Source organism: Poeciliopsis prolifica, unplaced genomic scaffold, assembly GCF_027474105.1.
Source record: "Poeciliopsis prolifica strain line A6 unplaced genomic scaffold, Auburn_PproV2 SCAFFOLD022, whole genome shotgun sequence".
Classification (NCBI taxonomy): domain Eukaryota; kingdom Metazoa; phylum Chordata; class Actinopteri; order Cyprinodontiformes; family Poeciliidae; genus Poeciliopsis; species Poeciliopsis prolifica.
In genome coordinates this window covers 2,617,632-2,639,787 of record NW_026562397.1, presented here as the reverse complement: position 1 = coordinate 2,639,787, position 22,156 = coordinate 2,617,632, and the positions used below count along the sequence as shown (strand labels likewise).

The 22,156-nt window shown below is 41.2% G+C and overlaps 1 protein-coding gene across 4 annotated transcripts in view; it reads left to right on the top strand.

Annotated features, from left to right (window-relative positions):
* The window catches only part of robo1 (roundabout, axon guidance receptor, homolog 1 (Drosophila)), a 300,678-nt gene extending 279,196 nt beyond the window's left edge, over nt 1–21,482 (top strand). For 3 of the 4 annotated variants that reach the window (XM_055045468.1, XM_055045467.1, XM_055045469.1), the window contains 11 exons: nt 1,578–1,620; nt 4,225–4,379; nt 8,560–8,943; nt 9,468–9,584; nt 11,947–12,091; nt 13,229–13,456; nt 14,729–15,225; nt 15,314–15,475; nt 19,043–19,312; nt 19,392–19,579; nt 20,204–21,482. In XM_055045468.1, the coding sequence (XP_054901443.1) occupies nt 1,578–1,620; nt 4,225–4,379; nt 8,560–8,943; nt 9,468–9,584; nt 11,947–12,091; nt 13,229–13,456; nt 14,729–15,225; nt 15,314–15,475; nt 19,043–19,312; nt 19,392–19,579; nt 20,204–20,218 (2,204 nt within the window). In that variant the 3' untranslated portion in view covers nt 20,219–21,482. The remainder of the gene's footprint in view (nt 1–1,577; nt 1,621–4,224; nt 4,380–8,559; nt 8,944–9,467; nt 9,585–11,946; nt 12,092–13,228; nt 13,457–14,728; nt 15,226–15,313; nt 15,476–19,042; nt 19,313–19,391; nt 19,580–20,203) is intronic. The other variant, XM_055045470.1, reaches the window with a different exon arrangement.
* Nucleotides 21,483–22,156: the final 674 nt, after the last annotated feature.

The following is a 22,156-nucleotide window of genomic DNA, read 5'->3' as shown; positions in this document are numbered from 1 at the left end:
AAAGAGCTCTGCGTTTGTGTTCCTCATAAGCCTCCTATGGTGAATCCTCCTGCATCACACGTGACTCAGCTGACACCATGCAAATATGCCAGCATTTAAAATGTCAAAAAATAATTGGATGCAATAATATTTGATGTTTTTTTTTTTTTTTTTTTTTTTTTTCATTTTGTTATGGTACAGCCACAAACTTTGCACACAATTCTGGGGTTTGTAAGAACTGAAAAGTTTGGCCTTTATTTAGCCCACTGGCACCACTAAATTAATTTTGATGTCACCTTCAGCATCTCTGTATAATTAATGTTCTCTTAATTTGCTGTGTGACGGTAATAGAAGTTTGTTAGGGAACATTAGTGAGCAAACGATGAACAAGGATAAAGTCAGGAAATTAAAGCAGAATTAGCCTATACAGACCATCACTGAGTCCAGGAAACAAAAGAGGATTAAGCACAACTATAAACCTAAAGGACATGTCTGTTCACCTGACGCTAACAGGTGAGACTGGGGGGAGCTATTAGAGTTCACCAACTCAAATGAAAGACTTTTACATACCTTTTTAAATATGATGAATGATGAAATGCAATACCTACATCATCATGAACATATAAATAGCAGTAAGCATGCTGCTAGAATGCAACATTTACCTTCTTAAACATGCTGTATTCAGTCATTGCCTGTTGCATGTCCCGTGTCTGAACTGTGCTTGCCCCTCTCCCAAGAAACATAAATGTGTTGCTGTTTGGTTCTGGTTCTTCAGTCTAGACTTTCAGAATCCACCTCGCCTCATATGCGTCGGCAACAGAAGTGGATCGGTGGTGAAACCAAACATTGTCTTGCCAGCTGTTGATCAATTTTCACTTAAAAAGCACAGAGTGTTTCATCAACAGAATGTTGATAACAGAGGTAGCGAAGAGTACCATGGTAACTCTGGAGGAGCTGCAGATATCCAAAGCTCAGATGCAGGAATCTCAATCATCAACTAATTGCACTTAAAACATTGCTTTGGCTTTATGAAATAATATTAAGAATAATGTGGTTGCCACAAGAAAGTCAGAACTCACAGTTCTATCAAAAATCAAATGTACAAGCGTGGACCTAGGAGGAGAAGCAAGCAGCACAGGAAACATAATAACATAAAGCCTCGGTCAGTAGAGATGATAGTTGAAGTTATTGGCAGAATCCTCTGATTTTGCTAGCAGGAATTCAGAGTTTGCTCAGAGTTGATGGAAAGGCAGATGGAGTTAAATACACTGCAGGTGAGAGTACAACAGTGTTAGAGGACGGACGGACGGATGGATGGATGAGTCTCTGGTTTTGCTCAGTTGATGGATTCTTGCAGCTGTAACTGCAGTGGAAGGGTTTCTTCTGTTAATATTAAAATGCATCCCACATTTTGTTTCTTTTAAAAAATAAATTAAGAAAATTATGACTTATTGTCCTTCCACTTTATAGTTATAATGCCGGGGCATTTCTTTAAACCTCAATAATGTCCTTTGGTTGTGTAAAGAAATAGTAAAATATTGGTATTTTACTTTACATTTCTCTGAAAGTCTACTGAAAATGATTGTCTCTCTTTTCAGTGGCATATCAGAGGGGTGGGGAAGGCGTCAGCAGTGCTGGAAGGTAAGAAGAGTTTGCTTAAAGTCTAATTTTAATAAATAAAATGGGGGTGTGACTGAGTAGAAGGACAGCCGTACTTTTCCTACACAAACACTAGGGGGAGAGCTGAGCCTTTTCTAAAGTAGCACATGGCAGGAGGTGGAAGTAGGTGCACAAAGTGTGTTGTGTTACTACAGGAACAAAGAGCTGTGCAGCCTGCCAGGAGCCTATCCCCATCACACACACACTGAAGAGCCACATCCAACCACAAGGCTGTGCCACAGCATCACGGTAGAACCTTAATGGAGATGCAAAGCTCACCTTCCCATACAGTGAAGTGGTGCATTGTGCATAAACAAGCGAGACCTTTCAGAACTAGAACCACCAAAACTCATTTGTATGTTCACTAGATGGCCTCTGGCATGACGCCCATATAGCTGCCAAATGGAAAACAGACACACACACACACGCGCACACACACGCAACAAAATAAAATGCATTCAATTATTACCCGCTTTCTGCTCAGAGTACAGAATGTACTTAATGCCATGCCATAAATGTGTGTGTGTATGTGTTCTTCATGTGTTAATGAATAGTTAGCTTGAAGCCATCAACAGTAAATCCATATTCATTACATTACCCAGTTGTATGATTGAATCCCGGACGCAGTGAGGCTGTGTCAGCTCTGCATGAAAACAATGGTCGTTCGATATCAACACAGAACCACTGGGGTGATGGAGGAGCCATTGTGAGATTGTATTTGGTTGTACAAGACAAATGTGTTCATTACCCAAAATGAATCCAAGAAATGAGTCATTTAGGACAGAATGAGGAAATGCAATTCGATGCTAATTCAGTGCTGGAGTATTCAGACTGGGAATCTTCCTGCACAGATTTGAATACCAAAGCAATTCATGACCCAGCTAAAGTAGACCGTCTTGTTCTAGACGCTAGATTGAGTCATTTAATCGGTGATAGAATATGGCTTGTTCTCCTTCTACACTCAACATTTGGCCAAAGGTCAGGATCTACAGTGGAGTCCTGTTAAGTGTCCTTGTAAATTTTGAAAAATGATTTTATTTATAAAATTTTATTGAAATAGTGAAACGCATGTTATAAAATTTGGTACAAGGTTGTTTGAAAAAATCCTAATTCTGTTTACTCGGAAAAAATGTATTACTCACCTTGCCATAAATCATATGTAAAGGCCTAAGACATTTTAATTGTTAGACATATAGTCATTCCAAATGATTGTTGCAGAAACAACAACAACAAAAAAGATGCTAGCTGTATCAAAGCATATTAATGTTTAGTTTAGGGGAAACATGGATGCAAAAGACTTTAGAGGAGATCCACCAGGCATAGTGTCAGGGCTTCTATGTCTTTGTGTCAAGGTCAAAATAAAATATCTAGATATTAAAACAATTCACTTTAAACTCAGTTTAGTTAAAAATGTAAAAAAAAAAAAAAGTACTAACATAGTAATAGTAATAGCCTGTCCTGAATCCCTACACTTTACTGCAGAGTGATATTAACACTGCCACTTTTATAAACCTACTTTCTACTTCACACTCTGTCAGTGACCATGTCCTCTCCTCCACTTCTTTTATTTCAAACAAGAAACACACAAAAACAAAATAAAACTAATGCTATATATAGCCATAGATACAATGTCTATAAGCATAGAGTATATAGATCATCTCAAAATTAAACTGATGCTTGAGACTTGTAATGTTTTAAGGGCAGATCCAACTATCTTAGCATGAGCTTATAATGGACACTTAACTACTTTAATGTTAGTGGAAATAATTAGTGCTTTAGTGTTAGAAAAACTAAATGTTTAGTTTGTGGTGGTGCAGAATATCCTGCTGCAGTCAGTGACTGCTGAAAACTTGTCAAGTCAGCAGTCTTTTTCCATGACAGTTTTGGCCATATAACATTTCTGAGATAAAATATCCTCCTGTGAATTCATCTTATATAATATTCTAATAATATTGACTTCAATTTAGGTGTTTATTAGTTTTAAGGAGGAATATCACATTAATGAGCAAAAACTACTTTCTACCAACTTCCTAATTGTCTGAGATGGATATTATATAAAACGTTTAATAGAAGGTAAATAAACGGGAACAGAAGAAAGAGTTGGTGTTCAGCTAAGAAAAAAAACTCAAATGAAAGAGATATTGTGACACCAGGGAATCTATAGAGAGTGTACTTGTGGTTCACTGACTGCTCATTTCGCAACATGGGGAGTGAATTTTATCTGGCTGTCTAATCCAAGCAGATCGCTGATGCTCATGGAGGCTCAGAGAAAGTGTTGTCAGCTGTAGGCAAGTTGAGCACACACAATCTATTTAGCTGGGTTCGTGTTTTTGTTGTTGTTGTTGTTGTTGTTGTTGCCCCCCACCCTGAAATGTGTTGCCTTTGCACACGATTGCCCAAAAGGCAAAAACTACCAAAACCTTTTTTTTTTTTTTTTTTTTTGAACTTTTCCTCTTCTCAGCTGGATAAATAATCTCCTCCATAATCTTCTGTTTCTGCGGGTGCTTCCTGTTCACTCGGATGAATGTCGCTGCGGTGTTGGCCAAGCCTGTCTCTATTGTTAAACATTTGGGTTTTCTTTTATAGGCCCGGTTTGCTAAACATGGGCGACCCAGCCACTCAGCCCTGGCTGGCCGACACGTGGCCCAATTCCTGCTCCAACCACAACGACTGCAGCATCAACTGCTGCACGGCAGGCAACGGCAACAGCGACAGCAACCTGGCCACATACAGCAGACCAGGTAACACAGACCAAAAGGAAACAGTTGACTCTTGGAGGCGGCGGCGAAGCCTCTTGACGAAATAGTTACGGTGATAAGATATGCGGGAGCCGGGGGAACCTGCAGTGTAAAAAAAAAAAATAAAAAAGGAAGGGGGGAGTACAATCTGATATCTGGGTTAGCTCTCTAGAGAGTCGGTGTGCATCTCTGCCTTCTGCAGGTCTCCGCAAGAAATAAAAACAGGAGAGCGTGTGCTTTGTGTGTTTGATTTATCTGAGGTTAGGGTAGAGCTGTTTTAGGCAGGAAATAAAAGGAGTACACTGAGCAGGGCTTATAGCTCTACTCTATTGCTAATCAAATTGCTCTGCTGATTTCCATACAGTTGTTATAGCCAGTAATGTAATTTCCTCTAAGTGCTCAGTTGTTTAAGAAATGTGCAGCAGAAGAAGGAGGCCAGGGCCGGCCTGCAGACGGCGTCCAGAAGCAAAGGGGTAGAGGGAAGGATGGATGGAGGGAGAAAGTGAAAGAGGGAGAGGACATCTGGCTCAGCAGAAAGAGAGGGATAGGATTAGACTGAGTCTCAATTCCTAGAGTTATCCCTTACCATACTGTGAGGTATCCGGCATCGTCATTTAGGCTGTCATTTGGAATATTCCTTTGAGAAATGAGACTGTTATCAATCTGTTTGTAAAGCCTTTAAAGCAGGGCGTAAACTCCAGTCCTTCAGAGCCACTGTCCTGCAGGTTTTAGATGTGCCACAGGTACAAAACACTGGGATGAAATGGTTGAATTCCCTCCTCCTCGTGTAGATCATTTCTCCAGCACCTTGTTAATGACCTAATTATTCTACTCAGGTGTGGTGCAACAGAGGCCCATCTAAACGTTGCAGGGCAGTGGCCACTGCAGACTGGAGTTTGATACCTGTGCTCCAAAGGAAAAACAAAAATGTGTTCCTAAACAGACCCTAGAAATGGTTCCATCTAGAACATTATGTAAGGAGTACCACCTTAGTAGATAAGTGTGTTTGGTCTACAGTTCTAGTGCAAATATCTTATCACTCTTGAAATAAGACAAAACCAAATTATAAGTAACCTTTTAACCAGATTTAGAAGCTTGTTTTAAGACAAATTCATTTTCTATGAACCTTTAAAATGCCTTCATGTTAACATCGGAGGGTTTATTTCCACAGAATCCATTGTTCTTCAGGAAACGGTTGGAGGTGGTGCACCACCAACTACCCTCCTATGTGAAACTCAGAACAGAAAATGTTAGAAGTGGAACAATCAATGGCACTTTAAAACTATGCTTTTTTGTTAGCTTTTTGTAATGTTTAACTTTTATTTACAGTCAAACTCAAGAAATTTGAATGTAGGCATTAATGTGTCTTGCTAGATTAAAGATATTGAACATGAATAGTTTTTTTATTGGTCTGATGTAATATTTTAAATGTCATGTTTTCATTAGCTTCATGATAAAGAGAACTAAATGTGTTAAAGCAGTTTTTGTCTCAATCTATTTAATATGTTTCACTTGGTGATAGTTACTGAAACATTTCTATGGCTTCACTCCATAAAAACGTTACATTTTCTATTATCAATCCTTTTCACTTGAGAAGATTTTGTGGGGCTCATCTCAAGCTTATATTTTTTGTGAAGATATCGATTGATTTTTCTATAAATAACCAGTAGAAATGTGACAAAGGCTTAATGTTTCATAGAAAACCGCCATGATGGTAGACATTTCAGCATTGTGCTGCCTGGCTTCATGCAGTGGAGAGAGAGGGTGAGAACAGTCATGGTGAGCGTCTTGTGCTTGGTTACTTCTTGCTCTTTGGTCAGTGCTCATAGTTGAGCGTTGTTTACCACCAGGGCCTCAGTTGCTATGTTTGATGGTGCAGACACTGGTGATTTCTGACACAAATGATATGGGCAAATGCCCAGGGCGTCATCTTTTTAGATAAGCAGAACAAGAGTTTGTTCTGATTTTAATAAATTTATTTAGTAAGTATTTAATATCTAGGTGTTTTTATGGGAATGTGAATCTTTCAGGTCAATCTATTAACAATTTTGATCATATTTTTATTGTGGGCACTGGTCTCGGTCCTGACTCGGTCTAGACTTCCTTCTGTCTTGGTCTCGGGTTTGGTTGTCTTGACTGCAGTGACCTACAGAATAATGCAGCCAAGAACTTAAGCCTGGATGACAGGGCTTCATGTTAATAGTTTTCAGCCACAACCAGCAACCCTGTCAGTGGAAACTTGGATTGTAATAAAATGTTTTATGTTCTAAATTATGCTCCATGGGGCTCCGGCTCTAAAAGTGCCACATAATTCCTGTCCAGCTGTTTGACCCAATATACATCCAGCCGCTCAATAGCTTCTCCCGACTTCCAACCTCTCTCTGTGAGGATTAATAATTCATTCTGCAGACTTCATAGTCAACTTCAGTTTTTCTTGGTGCTAATCACCCTTCCGAGGTTGAACGCAGCACGCGATGTTTAACAGGGAATAACAGGCAAAAACAGGCAGGCCTCACTCGCTCACATGACGCCCGGCTGTACGACGCTAAGGAGCTCGCCAGACGCAAAGCTTTGTGTGTGTGCCAAAACTAAACTCCGCACATTAAGAGGATCACTGACTGGGTGACAGAGCAAAGAAATCAGAGTTAATGTCCCTTTATCTGAGCCATAGGGGCGCTTTCACATGTCAGCCCTTTGAAGTGTTGATGTGCAGCTGAAATGTGCGGCGCGAGCCACATGTACCTATACGGTCGTCTCTGGTTTTTTACCGCAGGGGCTGGCTCTCAGATCTGCTGGAGGATTTGAATATTTTATGAGCCGGAGAAAATTGGATCTGTCAGTGAAGCTGTGCTTTTACGGCGCGCTTCGTTCCGTGTCTTTGATACAGACATGTCTGTCTGTCCTTCTCCATGAGTGAAGATGCTGCCGCCACTGTCAGATGGGGGAGAACAGAGATGACGCCCACACTGAGTCATTAGTGAGACTAAGAAGAAAAAAAAAGCTGATATCTGTATACCTAACTACAGGTAGATATGAGTAAAAATCACAGCTTGATCAAATATTTATTTATACTAATAAATTGAATTTAAAAAGTGAAGTTTTACATTCATCATTGCACATAATGATGTATTATGACTATTTAATGATTCTGACTTGCAGCCATCAAAAACAAGGAAAAATAAAAATGTATTTTTAGCACATTACGTAGGCAAAGGCCAGAATTAAATTATGATGGTATGATAATCTTAGGTAGCAATATCACAGTTTTGATGCATAATTACAGTTCCAAAAAGAGTTATTATAAAATAGCAATGCTCTCCTAGATATGTGATCATGCTAGATGTACAGTCTGTTTCTTTCTCTAAGCTGTTACCATCCTTTATTTAAACTTTAATATTGGCTGTAAAGTTCTAAGGACTTGCCTCCTTCTCCTAAAATGTCACCAGGTGAGTCTGAAACCATCCATGCACTGAACAGAAGCTTAGAAGGGTCAGAACTTTCTCCAGCTGAAGAAAAACAAAACGGAAGCTATTATCTTTGGATCTAAAGAGGAATGATCTAGAGTTGGCATGTCGCTTCAGCTATTACATTGAAGCTACATGAGATCAGGTCCCAAACTTTAACCCGACGAAGGTTAAGGTTCACTGCGTAGAGTATAGTGAACCTTAACCTGCAGAGACACATAAAGAAATACAAAGTCGTACTTCTATTACCTGAAGGACATTTCTAGGATTGAAAGACTAACATCCAAGACATAGCTAGAGAAACTCATCCATGTGTTTATCTTTAGTTCCATTGTCTTTACAGGCATCCTTAAAAAGTCAATCACACAGATGTTTTTAGTTTACTCTGAATGTCCAGAACCAGAAACAATTAGTTCCTTTGAATCAAGGCTAAAAATCTTTGGAATATTGACTAATATAGTCGATGTATATTTGATGATTATTCGAGGTGATTTTGATGATGGCATTTGACAAAATGCCATGTCTGTTGCTTGTTTCATGATTGGTTGCTATATTGTTTTTATCATGTAAAGCACTTTGAATTGCCTTGTTGCTGAAATGTTCTGTACTAATGAACTGGACTTGACCCAAATACTTTTAGTCTTTCAGCTTTACATTTGATCAGAAGCTGATCAGTGGTAAAGCAAAGACTGACCAAATGCCCTGCTCATGTTCCCCAGCCGACTGTATCGCCAATTATAACAGCCAGATGGATAACAAGCAGACCAACCTCATGGTGCCAGAGTCCGGCGTCTACGGAGATGTAGACCTGTCCAACAAGATCAACGAAATGAAGACCTTCAACAGCCCGAACCTCAAAGATGGCCGCTTTGTCGGTCCGGGGGGTCAGCCGACGCCTTACGCCACCACACAGCTCATCCAGTCTGCCATCATGGGCAACAACATGAACTCAGACAGAGGAACCGGAGGGAGCGGAGGCGGACTCGGGGGTGGAGGGGAAGTAAATGAGAAACACTGCTGGAAGCCTCCGTCCATCCAGCAGAAGCAGGAAATGGGCTCCCAGCTTCAGTACAACATCTTGGAGCAAAACAAGCTGAATAAGGGTGAGTGTGTGGCTGCAGGGGGGCAGCCATGGCTGCAGAAGTCATCTCCGAGACATGATCTTTCTCCACTTGACTTTCCCTACTATTGTTTCGGCTCCTGGCTGTTTCAGCCCTGCTGTGGAAGTCTTCATGCTCATCAACCCTCTGGCTTTCTCTCAGTCCTTCTCAGTGAACATGGGCATCATTACTCCTTACATCTGCTTTTTCTGTATACCATTCATGTGCCGCTCCATCTTCCTTCCTGCATTTCTTTTATTTTCTAAATTGGGGCGTTGTCAAGCACTGTCCTGGATTTGGTGTTGTGAAGAGGGTAGATCTTTGACTCAAGCTATTATCAAGTTTTTGTGCCTCTCTAATGCAGTGAAACTCGTAGTGTTTTATTGCATGTGTTCACATTTTAATAATTTGCTGCATGTCTCTTGCCATGTGTAGCTGTTAGAAAAGAAAATTTAAGCGCTGAAGAAGCGTTGTACAAAGTAGTAAAAGAGTTCTGAACAAACTACAAACTGCTTTCTGGCCCGCAGACCGGTACAGAGGAGGCGACAGTCCAATGCCCGCCACCATCCCCTACAACCAGACCCATGACACTCACACCGGAGGTTCCTACAACAGCTCGGACCGAGGCAGCAGTAGCACCTCTGGTAAGAAGCTTGGAGCTTACAAGACTGTATTCATGTCGAAAGACAGTCTTATACACATTAACGTGGGCATGTGAATGCCATTCGCATAATCCCATGGAGTCTATAGCGCAGGGCGGAGTCTGCACCCAAAACAAACATACGAGTCTAGCACTAGTGGGAGAAATGGCTTGTGGCCAAAGACAAAAGAAATTGCTAAAATCTCACCACTCCAAATGCCGGTGAGATTTCCACTTCACTCTATTTTTGTTTGCATTTTATAAAGAAGGAAGTTGCGTTCAGTGTCTTCTTTAGAGGTTTTCATGTTGTCTCCTTGCAGCGCCACCACAGGAGAGGTGGTGAACAGGTTGCTCAAAGCTTTGGTTGGTTTGACACTAGGGCTGTTGTAAACAAGTATTTTAGTAATTGAGTAATCTATCAATTATTCTTACAATTAATCAAGTAATCTGGTAAAAAAAAAAAGATAAAATAGCAGCATTATTGTCGCATATCAACACCAGTCCATCCAGACATCAGCACAGCCTACCAAGACATGTACATGCAAGTTGAGCATCCCTAACAACTTTTGCTGTTATTGTAACAATAATGGTTCACTTTCCAAGTTAACCTGAAGAAAAGTTCTACAAAAATCTGAAATTATATTCAATTCAATAATAAAGAGGCATCCTCACAAATACGCTTATAAAAATGTGTATTCTTCAGGTTTTGGTTTATGTATTCATCTTCATCCAGTTTAATAGATGAACTCTCACCTTGCCCAGATATTTATAGCTTTGTGTTTATGTTAGTGACGGGATTTGATACCCTCATTCGTCAGTCAGAAACATCTACCAGCTATGTGCTGCCACAACGTTCTCCGCATCCCATTTGTTGAGACCCAGATGATATGAAATAAATTTTCCAGTTCGTCCATAAAGCTACACTTACGTTAATCATCTAATGCGCAGCTGCCTGCAGTGTTCAGTCACCTGTATAAATACACCTGCAGTGCTCTTCCCCACTGTTGGCTCTGAACCGCCACCAGGCAGCAGCTTCAGGCATTGTGCCAGTCATTTTATACTGGTCCCCCGAAAAACACCAAAGACCCAGACATTATCATCAATCAATAAAATCCTCAAAAGGCTGAACTTGAAAACTGGATGTTATGCTGCTAACACTTAGCTTTCATCAACAACTCAGGCGAAGGGGAGAGCGCTGGGCAACACCAGTAATAACCCAGCCGGAACGCAGTGCGCTGAATAATAAAATATAATTTAAAGAAGCTTTGAGACAGATAAATTTTCCTTGAGGAATTTTAATAATCAAGGTACTTGAATCACTCGAGGAATCGTTCCTGCCCTATTTGACACAGTGCAGTGTGAAAGTGAACCGCAGCAGCTGAAAATGTCAGAAATGTTGCAACTTTGGTCCCCAATACAACAGAGTCTAATGGACTATCTGATGTGAAAACACTCAGACTGAGAGGAACATCCAGACATCAGCACAGCCTACCAAGACATGTACATGCAAGTTTCTGATTTAAAAACATAAAGTTACAGTGCACTAATAGGTCCTGGTTTAATTGATATAATAGCCCTAGTAAGGGCTATTATGTAATATTATGTAAATTATATAATTATATAAAAGTGCCTTGATTGAGATACCTCTACTTTTAGAAGGCAATATTTCATAGTTTTTGTTTTTTGTACCAGTTTCTTATAAAACATTGAACTAAGTCAGCAGCTCCTTGGCATGCAGGCTTTTTCCATTTTGTAGGCGCAACTGTTACCCAAGGATATTTGAAGGAAAGTATAAAGGGACATTTTAACTTTGTTTTCCTGAATCTGGTTTTGTATTCATATTTAGCATCTGCTTATTTTGTCCTAATTCTGTTAAATGGCTTTACTCTCCATTGTGGGGCAGCCTAATTGCATCAAGTTCTCAATGTCTGTCTGTGGACAAGGACAAATGATTACACAGTGCAGACGGCATGCAACACTGCCACCTTAATGCCATGTATCCATTCTGATATTACGTTTGAAGTTCAAACCATTAAGAAGAGGCCCTTACTGCTCCTTGCACATCACAGCTCATTGGTTCACCATTTTAATAGCTTGCCTTTAATTGGAGCCGTTTCTGCAGTTTTGCTCCCACCTTTTCTCTGAACGCTGGCGAAAACAGCTGGCTTTTCCTCTATAGCCAGCATTTTACTCAACATTTTTAAAATTAAAACAATTTCTCTCTGTCAGCCATGTTAATTTACATTTTGAATACTGTAAATTTACGTTTTTGTTCAGAATTTATGTTTTCCTATTTCAGAGTTATGAAGCTGTGCGTGGGAAATGTTTGTTGTGACTGACTGGGCATCCTTTTCTTTCCTGAGCAGGGAGTCAGGGTCACAAGAAGGGAGTACGGACCCCCAAACTACCCAAACAAAGCACAATGAATTGGGCCGACCTCCTCCCGCCTCCCCCGGCAAACCCAGCCCCGATGCGAAACACAGAGGAGTATTCACTCTCTATGGAGGAAAGGTAAAACGCTGTTGTTTTGGGGGATTTTTAAGAGAAACAGAATTTAGAGATTTGTGGCAGGTTTGTGACATCTGTTTCAGGAAAAATTTATTCTGATTTGTTATGTTTAGGAAAGTTTACAATGTTGTGTGACGGATGGCTCTCGTACACACCCTAAAAAGTCCTGCATAAAACCGGGAACAAGTGTAAAATGAAATGGAGGAAGAGCAAAATGGCTACCCTTTAAAAACTAAGTAAAACGCCTTAAAGCAGGGTGCTCAACACCTTGATCGTGATCTAAAGGTCAATCGCAGGAAGGTTTTGAGTCGATCTCAGCAGCAGGTGACAAACTGAAGGCCTCCAGAACGCTGAGAGCAGCACTTCCTCTTCTGACAGGCTTATCAAAATATTCATAAGATCCAAAATGTTTGTAGCTTCATTAAAGAATGATTTTTAAAAAATCAACAAAACATGTTAAAATTAATATTCTCAGTAATTATTAAGTTGTGTTCCAGATCCATTAACAAATAAAAGGGGACTCAAAGACCAACAGGTGTTTAAATTAGTTAATCAACCACTGCTGTATTCATAAGAGCCTCATTAATAATAACTAAATATCCAGCCTGGAAACCTGATATTGTAACAGACTGAATGTTTTTAACGTAATCTTTGCTCAGCTTGCGGTCTGTAAACATTTGACTGAAATTTGCACTATTTGTATGCCGTGATTTTTACATCTAAAAACTGAAATAAGCCAAATTTGAGGGGATTTTTCTCAATAACAACTTCTGTTACTAAAGTTGTTACTTCACTAAAAATATTTTAGTGAAGTAACTAAAAATATTTTTTAGTTACTAAAAATATTTTTGTAAAAATATTTTCAACGCAACCTGACAGAACTCCACTTTGATGCATCTACTAAATGGAAAAGATTGGATTTTCAAGTTTCTGAATCTAGTAACTAGATTACAATTCCTTGCTTTTCAACTCTTTGTTTAGCATGGTTCTTTCATTCATCACAAGTATTTGCCCTAGGAGTTTTTTTTTCTGACTTATATCAAGATGGCATGAATAATTAGTCCTTTTTTTTAGATGCTGTGTATAAATAAAGCATGTTTCCATGTGCAGATAACAAGCCTTGTTTATGTCTTGTTGCAGCTGTGATCCTGACATGCAGTGCCCCATGCCTCCATCTCACATGTACCTGCAGCCTGATGAGCTGGAGGAGGAGGAGATGGAGCGGGGTCCCACTCCTCCCGTACGTGGGGCGGCCTCCTCCCCTGCTGCCGTGTCCTACAGCCACCAGTCCACGGCCACGCTGACCCCCTCCCCCCAGGAGGAGATGCAGCCCATGCTCCAGGATGCGCCGGACAGCCACGAACGAAGGCATGCCCGCAACACAAGCATGACATAAGTATCTAAAAACGAAAAACAGAGACTGTGTGCAGCTGTTTAGAAAACATTATTTTAAAGATCCATCCTGTATATTTAAAATTCATAGCCATTTGTCATGATTTACTCCATTAACTGCAGATTTTGTATATTGCATTGCAATGTCAGCCATTTTTCATAAGCACATTTTGGCCTTTGGTATGATTTCTTACCTTCAGGAAAGTCGTTTGTTTCAATTCATTTCCAAACTAGGAGGAAAAAAGCATTGCCTTAAATAAATTCAGTTTATTATATGTCAGATACAGATTATTGATGAGCAACTATGAAGTTGTAAGCAGCAACATTTTTATTATTGATGAGGAACATTACAAATGTAGAAACCTTTACAGTACAGATGCTAGATTATCTTACAAACACGCCATCGAGTCTCGAGTTTTTGTACAGTTCAGGATCATTTTGGCAACTAAGATGTATCTTCAGTGACTATAATCATAATTTAAAGCATTTGCTACAGGTGATGTCATGCTGTGATTTTATTACTTCAAAACATAATTCTCATTTTTAGTGGTCTGGTGATTAGCACAATTAGAGTGATTAGCACCAAACTATTTTTATGAAAGACGAGAATTAGCAACATTGAAAATTAGTAGGCTAATATTTTATAACAAACACTAGCATCACAATTAGCAGAGTTAGCATTGTTAACTGCATCTTTAAACAAAGATGAACAACAATTAGTTTTAGTAACCGTGCTTGCTTACAACTGAATTAAAATTTTAAATAATCTTTCACATTTTATTTGAGCAATAACAATTGAGTAAGTATTTTCAAACCAAGTCAAAATGATAGCAAAGCTCACATTTTAAATGTTTTATCCCTTTGATTAGCTGAACAGTGTCTGTTAGCACCAGTAGCAGTTATTGTGTCAAGGATGTGCTCAGGATGTCAGTGCATCCTTAACAAGCCATGCATCTCAAATTCAAGCCTTAAAATGTCTTAAGTACATTAAACAAAATGTAATTTGTCCTCAAATCACAGATATCAAATTCTGTTGTGACATAGCCGCAAACTATACCAACACAAATGAGTGTTAGAGTTTCTAACCAGCCTTTTAGTGTTCATGACAACTGAACTAAAAAAATAAAAAAACTGTCCAGTGTAGCAGCTGATTTCTGTGTACTTCTGTACTTTACAATAAAGTAAGTTAGGCAACATGGAGAAAATTAATGTCTAAAAACTCAAAATGTATCTTTCCACTTACCGAAGACGCCATGGTGTAAGCCCTCCACCACCTCCGAGGCCCCTCTCCCCCTCGCACACATACGGCTACATCAGCAGTCCCCTGGCATTGGACACTGACGGTCTGGACGACGAGGACATACTGGAGGAAGAGGAGGAGGACGGGGATGAAACAGACGCGGAAGTGGCCAAGATGCATTACCACCACACCCACCCCCACATGCACTCTCATCACCCCCAGATGCACGCACGGAGGTTGCTACTGCGAGGCCTCGAACAAACGCCCGCGTCCAGCATGGGCGACCTGGAGAGCTCGGTGACGGGCTCCATGATCAACGGATGGGGGTCCGCCTCCGAGGAGGATAATGTCTCCTCGGGGAGGTCAAGCGCGGTCAGTTCATCGGACGGCTCCTTCTTCACAGACGCGGACTTTGCTCAGGCGGTTGCCGCCGCAGCCGAGTATTCAGGACTCAGGGTGGCAAAGTACCCCAATCCCCAAGGCCAGGAAGTGGGAGGAGCTTCAGGTAAACTCAGCTACTTCTGCTGGAGCTGGAGTTATTCTGAGAAACTTGACGTATGCCTAAGACGTGTTGGTCTGTTTTGTCTTCTCAGCACGAAAATACCAAATAAACCAGCCAGGCCACCGCCCTGGCAGCCCGGTGTCCACAGATAGTAATATGAGTATGGCAGCTATTCACAGAAGGCCTCCGAAAAAGCAAAAACAGCATCCTGCAGGACATCCAGGCAGCCAGCGACGTGAGGCCTTTAACGAAGGTATTTGAACTTTAATCATTTGATTAATCAGGATCAGTTGTTTCAGACCTGATTAAAGTCCACAAATCTGATGCAATAGTCTTGCATCAAGTCTGGCTTTTAGTTAAAAAAAGACAACTGATATAGAGCTGGACAAGAAATTATTTACAATATATATCACAATTAATATCAGATAATATTTCCAATAGTATCAACAAATTGTTACCTAGGAACAATCTGTTGAATAACTTGCAGCAGTTTCAGGTTTTGCCCTCATGTCTCATAACTGCTTAATTGTAAACAGCAATGGTGTGGAGAGGAATGTGGAAAAAAAAAATCTATAATATTTATATGGACAAATATGAAACGCGTATACTGTGATATGTTTTTCAGTAGCTGAGCTCAGTTTGGGTCAGCGGCTTTCTTTTGATTTTCTGAACAACAACAAAGAGGAAAAAAAACTGTTTACTGTGTGTAAATGACTGAGTGTGTGTGCGTGGGTGTGTGTGTGCGTGTGTGTGCGTGTGTGTGTGTGTGGGTGTGAGTGGGCGTGCGTGGGTTTGTGTGTGCGTGTGTGTGGGAGTGTGTGTGTGTGTGTGTGCACGTGTGTGTGGAGCCAGAGTGTAAATCATCCTCTCCTGTGTGTTCATGCACACGCGTCCATCCTGTCCTCTGGGAGTTGTGTCCCGTTCAACAGCGTTAGCACTGGGATGCTTCTCTCTCCTGGCCTTTGTAGAAATGGCTCTGCAGCGCCACCTTTAGCTTTGAGCAGGTTAAATACCAGAACAGAGACTCACATCAACAATAACCTTGTTAGCTAAAAGAGCCACCGGCTGTTTCCACCATCCGTTCTAAACGCTCGGACCTTCCCACCGAAAAAATACTTTGACATTATTTCTTCCTGCTTTGATCTTGTGGAAGGGTCTTTTTTAAAGATGTATCTGTATGCTGGTGTTCACACACACACACACTTCCTCTGGTGTGCACAGTGTGTGCAGCCCCAGAGCTGGCTCTCCTCTTAGTGTCAGGTGTCCTTGAGTGTTGGAAGCACTTGACAGGGAGATTTAATATCCAACTCACTGGGAGCCAGACCAGCTATATCACTGCAGAATTCCTCCTTCCCTCCCACACCCACCACCACCACCACCTCCACCATCATCCTTATATCCCAACACATCCTCTGCCCCTCCCACACTCTGATCTCTCCATCCTCTCCCCTGTCTTTGTTTGAGCAGGGGAGGGGAGCAGACTGACAGCTCTGCAGTTCTGTGTATCAGTCCTTTTGCTGATTGCATTTGATCTGAATGGATTGTTTTTCATTTGGAGGTTATTGCCATCCCCCTCCCTCCACCCTCATAGGCTGTCTCTGGTCTGGAATCCTGCTGCTGAGGTGATGGGTGAGGAAAGGTGGTTATAAGCATTTAGAGGGGAAAAAAAGAGTCAGTGTTCCCATATATCTGATCTAAAGTACATCCTCATGTGTCACGAGTCTCAGTAAATTGAAATTTCATCAAAAACTGAAACCGATAAAATATAGTGAAATTTTCCTGTCAAATTTGATTATTTCCAAGTGACTATGGAAGGAAAACATGTTGCGCTTGAGCTTCTCGAAGCAAACATAAACTTCCAGTGGGCTAAGAGGCTTTGTTGTCCATCACTTGTGCGTTAGATTTACAGACGTACCAGCAACATGTGAATACAAAGGTTCCGGCTTGGTAAAAAGAAAAAAAGAAGTGATTAATTTTTAACCTTTTTAATCTACATAATGAAATGAAAGTTACACACTTGTAAAAATAATATAGATTTGGATTTTTCAAGGAATACCAATAAATTTGGAGAAGGAAGACAAACCCTTGCCCTTCTCTACGTCTCAGACCAGGACACTCCCCTCATGTTTGCACAGTAGATATTAATACCCACATCTTTCCCTCTTCCCTCCAAGATTTATTGTATGTTTGACTCCAGTGCCTTTCTCTGGCCGCTCTCCTGTCTCTTCTGATCCTTCTCAGCCTCGCCTGCTTAATTAACCAGCAGCCTCATAGATTCATCCTCCATGGCGAGCTCACAGAGACACTTCTCAGACCTGAGCAGTGTCCTCCGCGATCATAAATCTACCAGGCACACCTCTGCACCCTGGTAGTGAGCTATAGCTCACGGACAGTGGCATTGATCGGACTCTGAGGCCAAACTCTGAAGGCATGGTAGATATTAAAAAAAAATAACTGCAGATTCCTCTCTGCTGTATGATATACACCCTTCCTCCTCCTGCTCACCTGTTTGTATTCAGAGGGAATATGTTGGAGCACACAATAACTGCAAAAGTACTGAATCTGCCAGTGTCTGCAAACGAGATAAAATAAAAAATAATCAACTGGCCCCTTTTTGAGAGAACAGTTAGTGGTACTCTATATTTTCTATTGACGTCTCCAATAATGCACTCGAAACAAATGTCTCTGGCAGACATAAAGTAGCGTGCTAGCATGTTAAATTGTGTGGTAGTTTGACTCGTAACACATCTTAGAGCAGTTTAAATAAAAGTTATTTTCCGACTTTACAATCCCAGCACTTTGCTTTGAACGCTGTACAGATTGATGACTGCTGTTTCAGCTTCTATCTTCACAGCTGCCTGCACAGAGCCGGCTACAAATAAAACGGATCAAATCCAGTAACATGACCGTTTTGGTCTTGCAGGCTAAGCAGAGACCTGCCCAACACCAATATGTCAAAACTTTTCAACTATGTGCTTTCTGTCATGCTGTGATATTATTTCCCATGTTGGACTCGCCCCACTGCTGTGTGGGTTATGGATTCAAACACTGCACAGGTGGGAGCTGTGAAAAGTTAGCAGTAGTAACCTGCTTATTGGGTTGAAGTTTCAAACAAAAAAAATAGCAAACATAAATCGATGCAAGTACTCAAATATGTTATTGATGACTGGTCTATCACTTTGGCAACAATTCTAATTGTTAGGAAAATGTGGGGTTTTCCACTGAAGTTACAGATTTGACACATGGGATCAAATCAAAGCTTGTTTTTTTTTTCCTCTTTCTTTTGGGGCATAAAGTTGTTTCCTCAATCTGAGGGACCAAGAGAAATGCTTAACAACACATTAATCCTGTGTAAAACCCCCCGATGGTGATGAGAAGATGAAATGCCATTGATTTAAGGCTGGTGAGGCGTTTCTCTGGTGTGTTTCTCTGGTGTGTTTCTCAGATGGCTGTGTAATGTGTGAGAGGCCTGGCTCTCCTGCCCAGCAGCTCTTGTATGAATAATGGCTCAAGGACAGCTCACATTGATTCATTGACACGGAAAGTCGAGCAAGCCACTGACCATCAACCTCCTCTGCTGCCTCTCCCTCAAATCTCATAACTCTGCTCCTTGAATGTCATCTGGTGTGTTTATGGTCCGCTCTGAAGACTTTTCGGTCAGCGTGTGTACACACGCCGCAGCTGTGTTTACGCGTCACCCCACAGGTGTGAGTGACGGATAAATACTCAGAGAACGTTCAAGGGTTCACAGTTAAAAAAAACTAAACAAAAACCGGGTTTTTTATTGTGCGGTTGATCACTTCCTGTGTTTATCCACCAGACCTCCCTCCTCCACCCATTCCTCCTCCAGCGGTGCTCAAGTCTCCCACACATCCCTCTAAGGCGGCTCTGGAGGGCCGAGGAGTGATTTCCCCCAAAGCAGGCGAGAGCCGGGACAAGCGGGGAGGGGGCTACCGGCCTCAGGAGGGCTCGGACCCCAGAACCAGCTCATCTGAACGGAAAGATGCTCAGGACAGACAGAAGACTGCTCACGGAGGGAAGGGGAACAAACCCGAGAGCAGCACTGCCAACAAGGCCCGGCAGAACACAGGTACCGCCACGCTTACGCCGCTGCCGGTTACATTTCTGTTCTGAATGGCAAGTCACACAACTCTGCTCTCTGTCTAAAGAGGACGTTCTGCCGTACAGCCGACCACAGTTCCCAACGGTCAACAGCCCCAGAGACCCAAGCTCCTCCAGCTCCATGTCCTCCAGGGGTTCAGGGGGCCGGCGGAGAGGGGAAGGAGCACGCAGGAACCCTGGAGACCTGGTGGTCAACAACTCTGTCGCCTTTCACCAAGCAGAGGAGGAGCTAGAGGTACAAGCTAACAACTGTCGTCAAATCGAGTCCAGTAGGACTCCAGTCATACTTATGTCACAAACAGTATTGCTTCAGGCTCAAAGCTGATAAACCAGACCATAAAAATCAGTTTCAACAGCTTGACTTCAGCTTCAGCTTTAGTGAGGCATGACATTATACTAAACACTGCTGACTTGGCCCGTTTGGTACTTGTGTCTGCTTTCCGCTGCTCCATCACAAGACCACAAATGTGACAGTGTTGACAAACCGAGCCAGGTGCTGGTTCAGATATTAGAGTAGGAGTGTTTGCCAGAAATGTCAACCCAGTAGTTTGGCAAAGGGGGAAAAAAATCCCACTTCCTCCCGGGTATGTTATTGGTTTTTGCTCATTTGTTCTGATAGCACAAAAGCTCCTTGGCTTCGTTCACACTGCAGGGAAAGGCAGCTCAAATCGGACTTTTGTCTATATTCATGAACAGCGCAAATATTACACAATCAGCTAGTTACAATGCTGGCACATATCATCAGAAGAAGTTGACTTACTATTATCTTTTCTATAGCACCACTGACTGCTCACGTTTTTAACTGTACCAGTTTATGCACTTTCTAGAAAACTGACATGTATCGTTTCTTCTCTCCCAGATGCTAGAAAGCTGAAGACGTCCAGATGAAAAAGGAGGAACTGTTCAGATTTTTCCCAGAGGAGTGGAGCACCATTTTTTTCTCTTACAATTTTAAATATCTCAGTATTTCACCATCATGTTGGCTGCCATTATAATGTATATCATATGTGTTTCTTTACATCGGGAAAAACAGACCAATACTATTTCCCCCCCCCTCTAACTTATCATTTCTTTGCCCGTTTTTTTTTTTTTTTTAAATAAAGTGTGAAGGCTGATTCATTTTAAAAAAAAAATAACAGTAACAAAACAACGGTATATTTATGTTGAATTCCAATGCAATATGCAGTGAAATTCTGCTTCAGACATTGACATGACTCAACCTGCCTTGACAAGAGCTTGGGAGTGCCCACCCAATGAGATGTTGCTGGAAGAAAAGCGGCCGCAAACAGGAAGGGGGGATAAACTGTCTGTAAATATATGTGTCAGTGTGATGTCTTGTTTTGCCCATCGTGGTACCTCGAAATGGTCTTCCTCGTTTTGTTTAGGAGATCTAATGTCATTACTTTGGTAAATAAAATTATTTTATCATTTCCATCCATGTTTGTAAATTGCTATATTGTTTACCTGCCTCTCCTGCCCCCCCATAAAAAAATAGAAAGTGCCACTTTGGGTTGTTATGTTTGTTCGTCTTTTTGTAATGCACTGTTACGTTCTGTGTTCTCATCAATGTTTTTTTTTTTGTTTTGTTTTGTTTTACTTTGGTTTTAAAAGCACAATCACTAAACTTTATTTTAAACCATTCTGTCTATTAACCTTTTTCGTCTTACTTTGAGGAAAAGAAGTGACAGAAAGAGTCTAGTTAATCCTGATGATGATGATGTTGGTAAAGTTTGCTGTTTACGAAGGCTGTGCTTGAAACGAGACTCCGCCCCCTTTGCCCCCGCGCCAAGATTGTCTCCCTCTCCAGTTCTGATGCTAGCTCAAGTGATAAAGACAGTTAATGTGAGTCATAGCTGCAATGTAAATATCTTCTTTTCACAATGACCATAAGTTGCACATGAATCAAAAAACGGTTGTGTTGCCTACAAATGCACTTAAATGAATGTCAAATACAGGAAAACATGTCACTTTGGGAACCTGGAGAGGCTTTGATTGGGCAAAAAGAGTCTTTTCTTCATACGAAGGGGCCGATTCAAACCCTGTTTCAAGAAGACGGGGTGCTGTTTATTCATAGGACATCTGCAAACATTTGTTTCGTAAAGTAAAAAACAAAACTGAATAAAAACTTCAAACTAAAATGATATTTGTCATTTGTTCATTTACAGAAAAAGCTTCATATCTAATTTGCTGTTTTGCCACAGAGAAATGAGGCATCAAGTTTATTTGAATGGCAAAGAACAACATACACAATCAGGGACCAAATTAGCTTTTTTTTTTCACATTTTGATCTGGTTTGGTTCACTTTGGCCTTGTGTCAAACAAACTGGACCCTTTGAGCAAAATGTTAAACCGCTTGCCTGTGGGGACGCTGCACCAAGAACCACTGAATGAAATGACACAAAACCCTCTGAAGAAGATACTGAGTGCAACTTCCTTCACAAATACGTAGCAGTTGTAGGACGTCTCCTGCCTTTGATAAAAGACCAGGAGTCATTTGTGGCTCACGATAGATGCACAGATTTGTTTCGGTTGTATTTACCAAAACTATGCATTTTGGTAAAGTAGCTGCTGAAATGGTCACCACTCTGCTTGGCATTCATATATGCACTGGAACAGTAACCAGAGTTCACTTCAACCGGACCAGGCCTACGTTTTTAGGCAAACCAGAGTATGTTTGCACATTCAGACCTCTTCTTACAAGTCCATTGCTGCTTGTAGTAACAGAATACTACACAACTTTAGTTTTAAGTCTCCTGTCAATAACGATCATTAGGGCCGTATTCACTTCTTCCTGGTGTTAAGGGTTTTCATC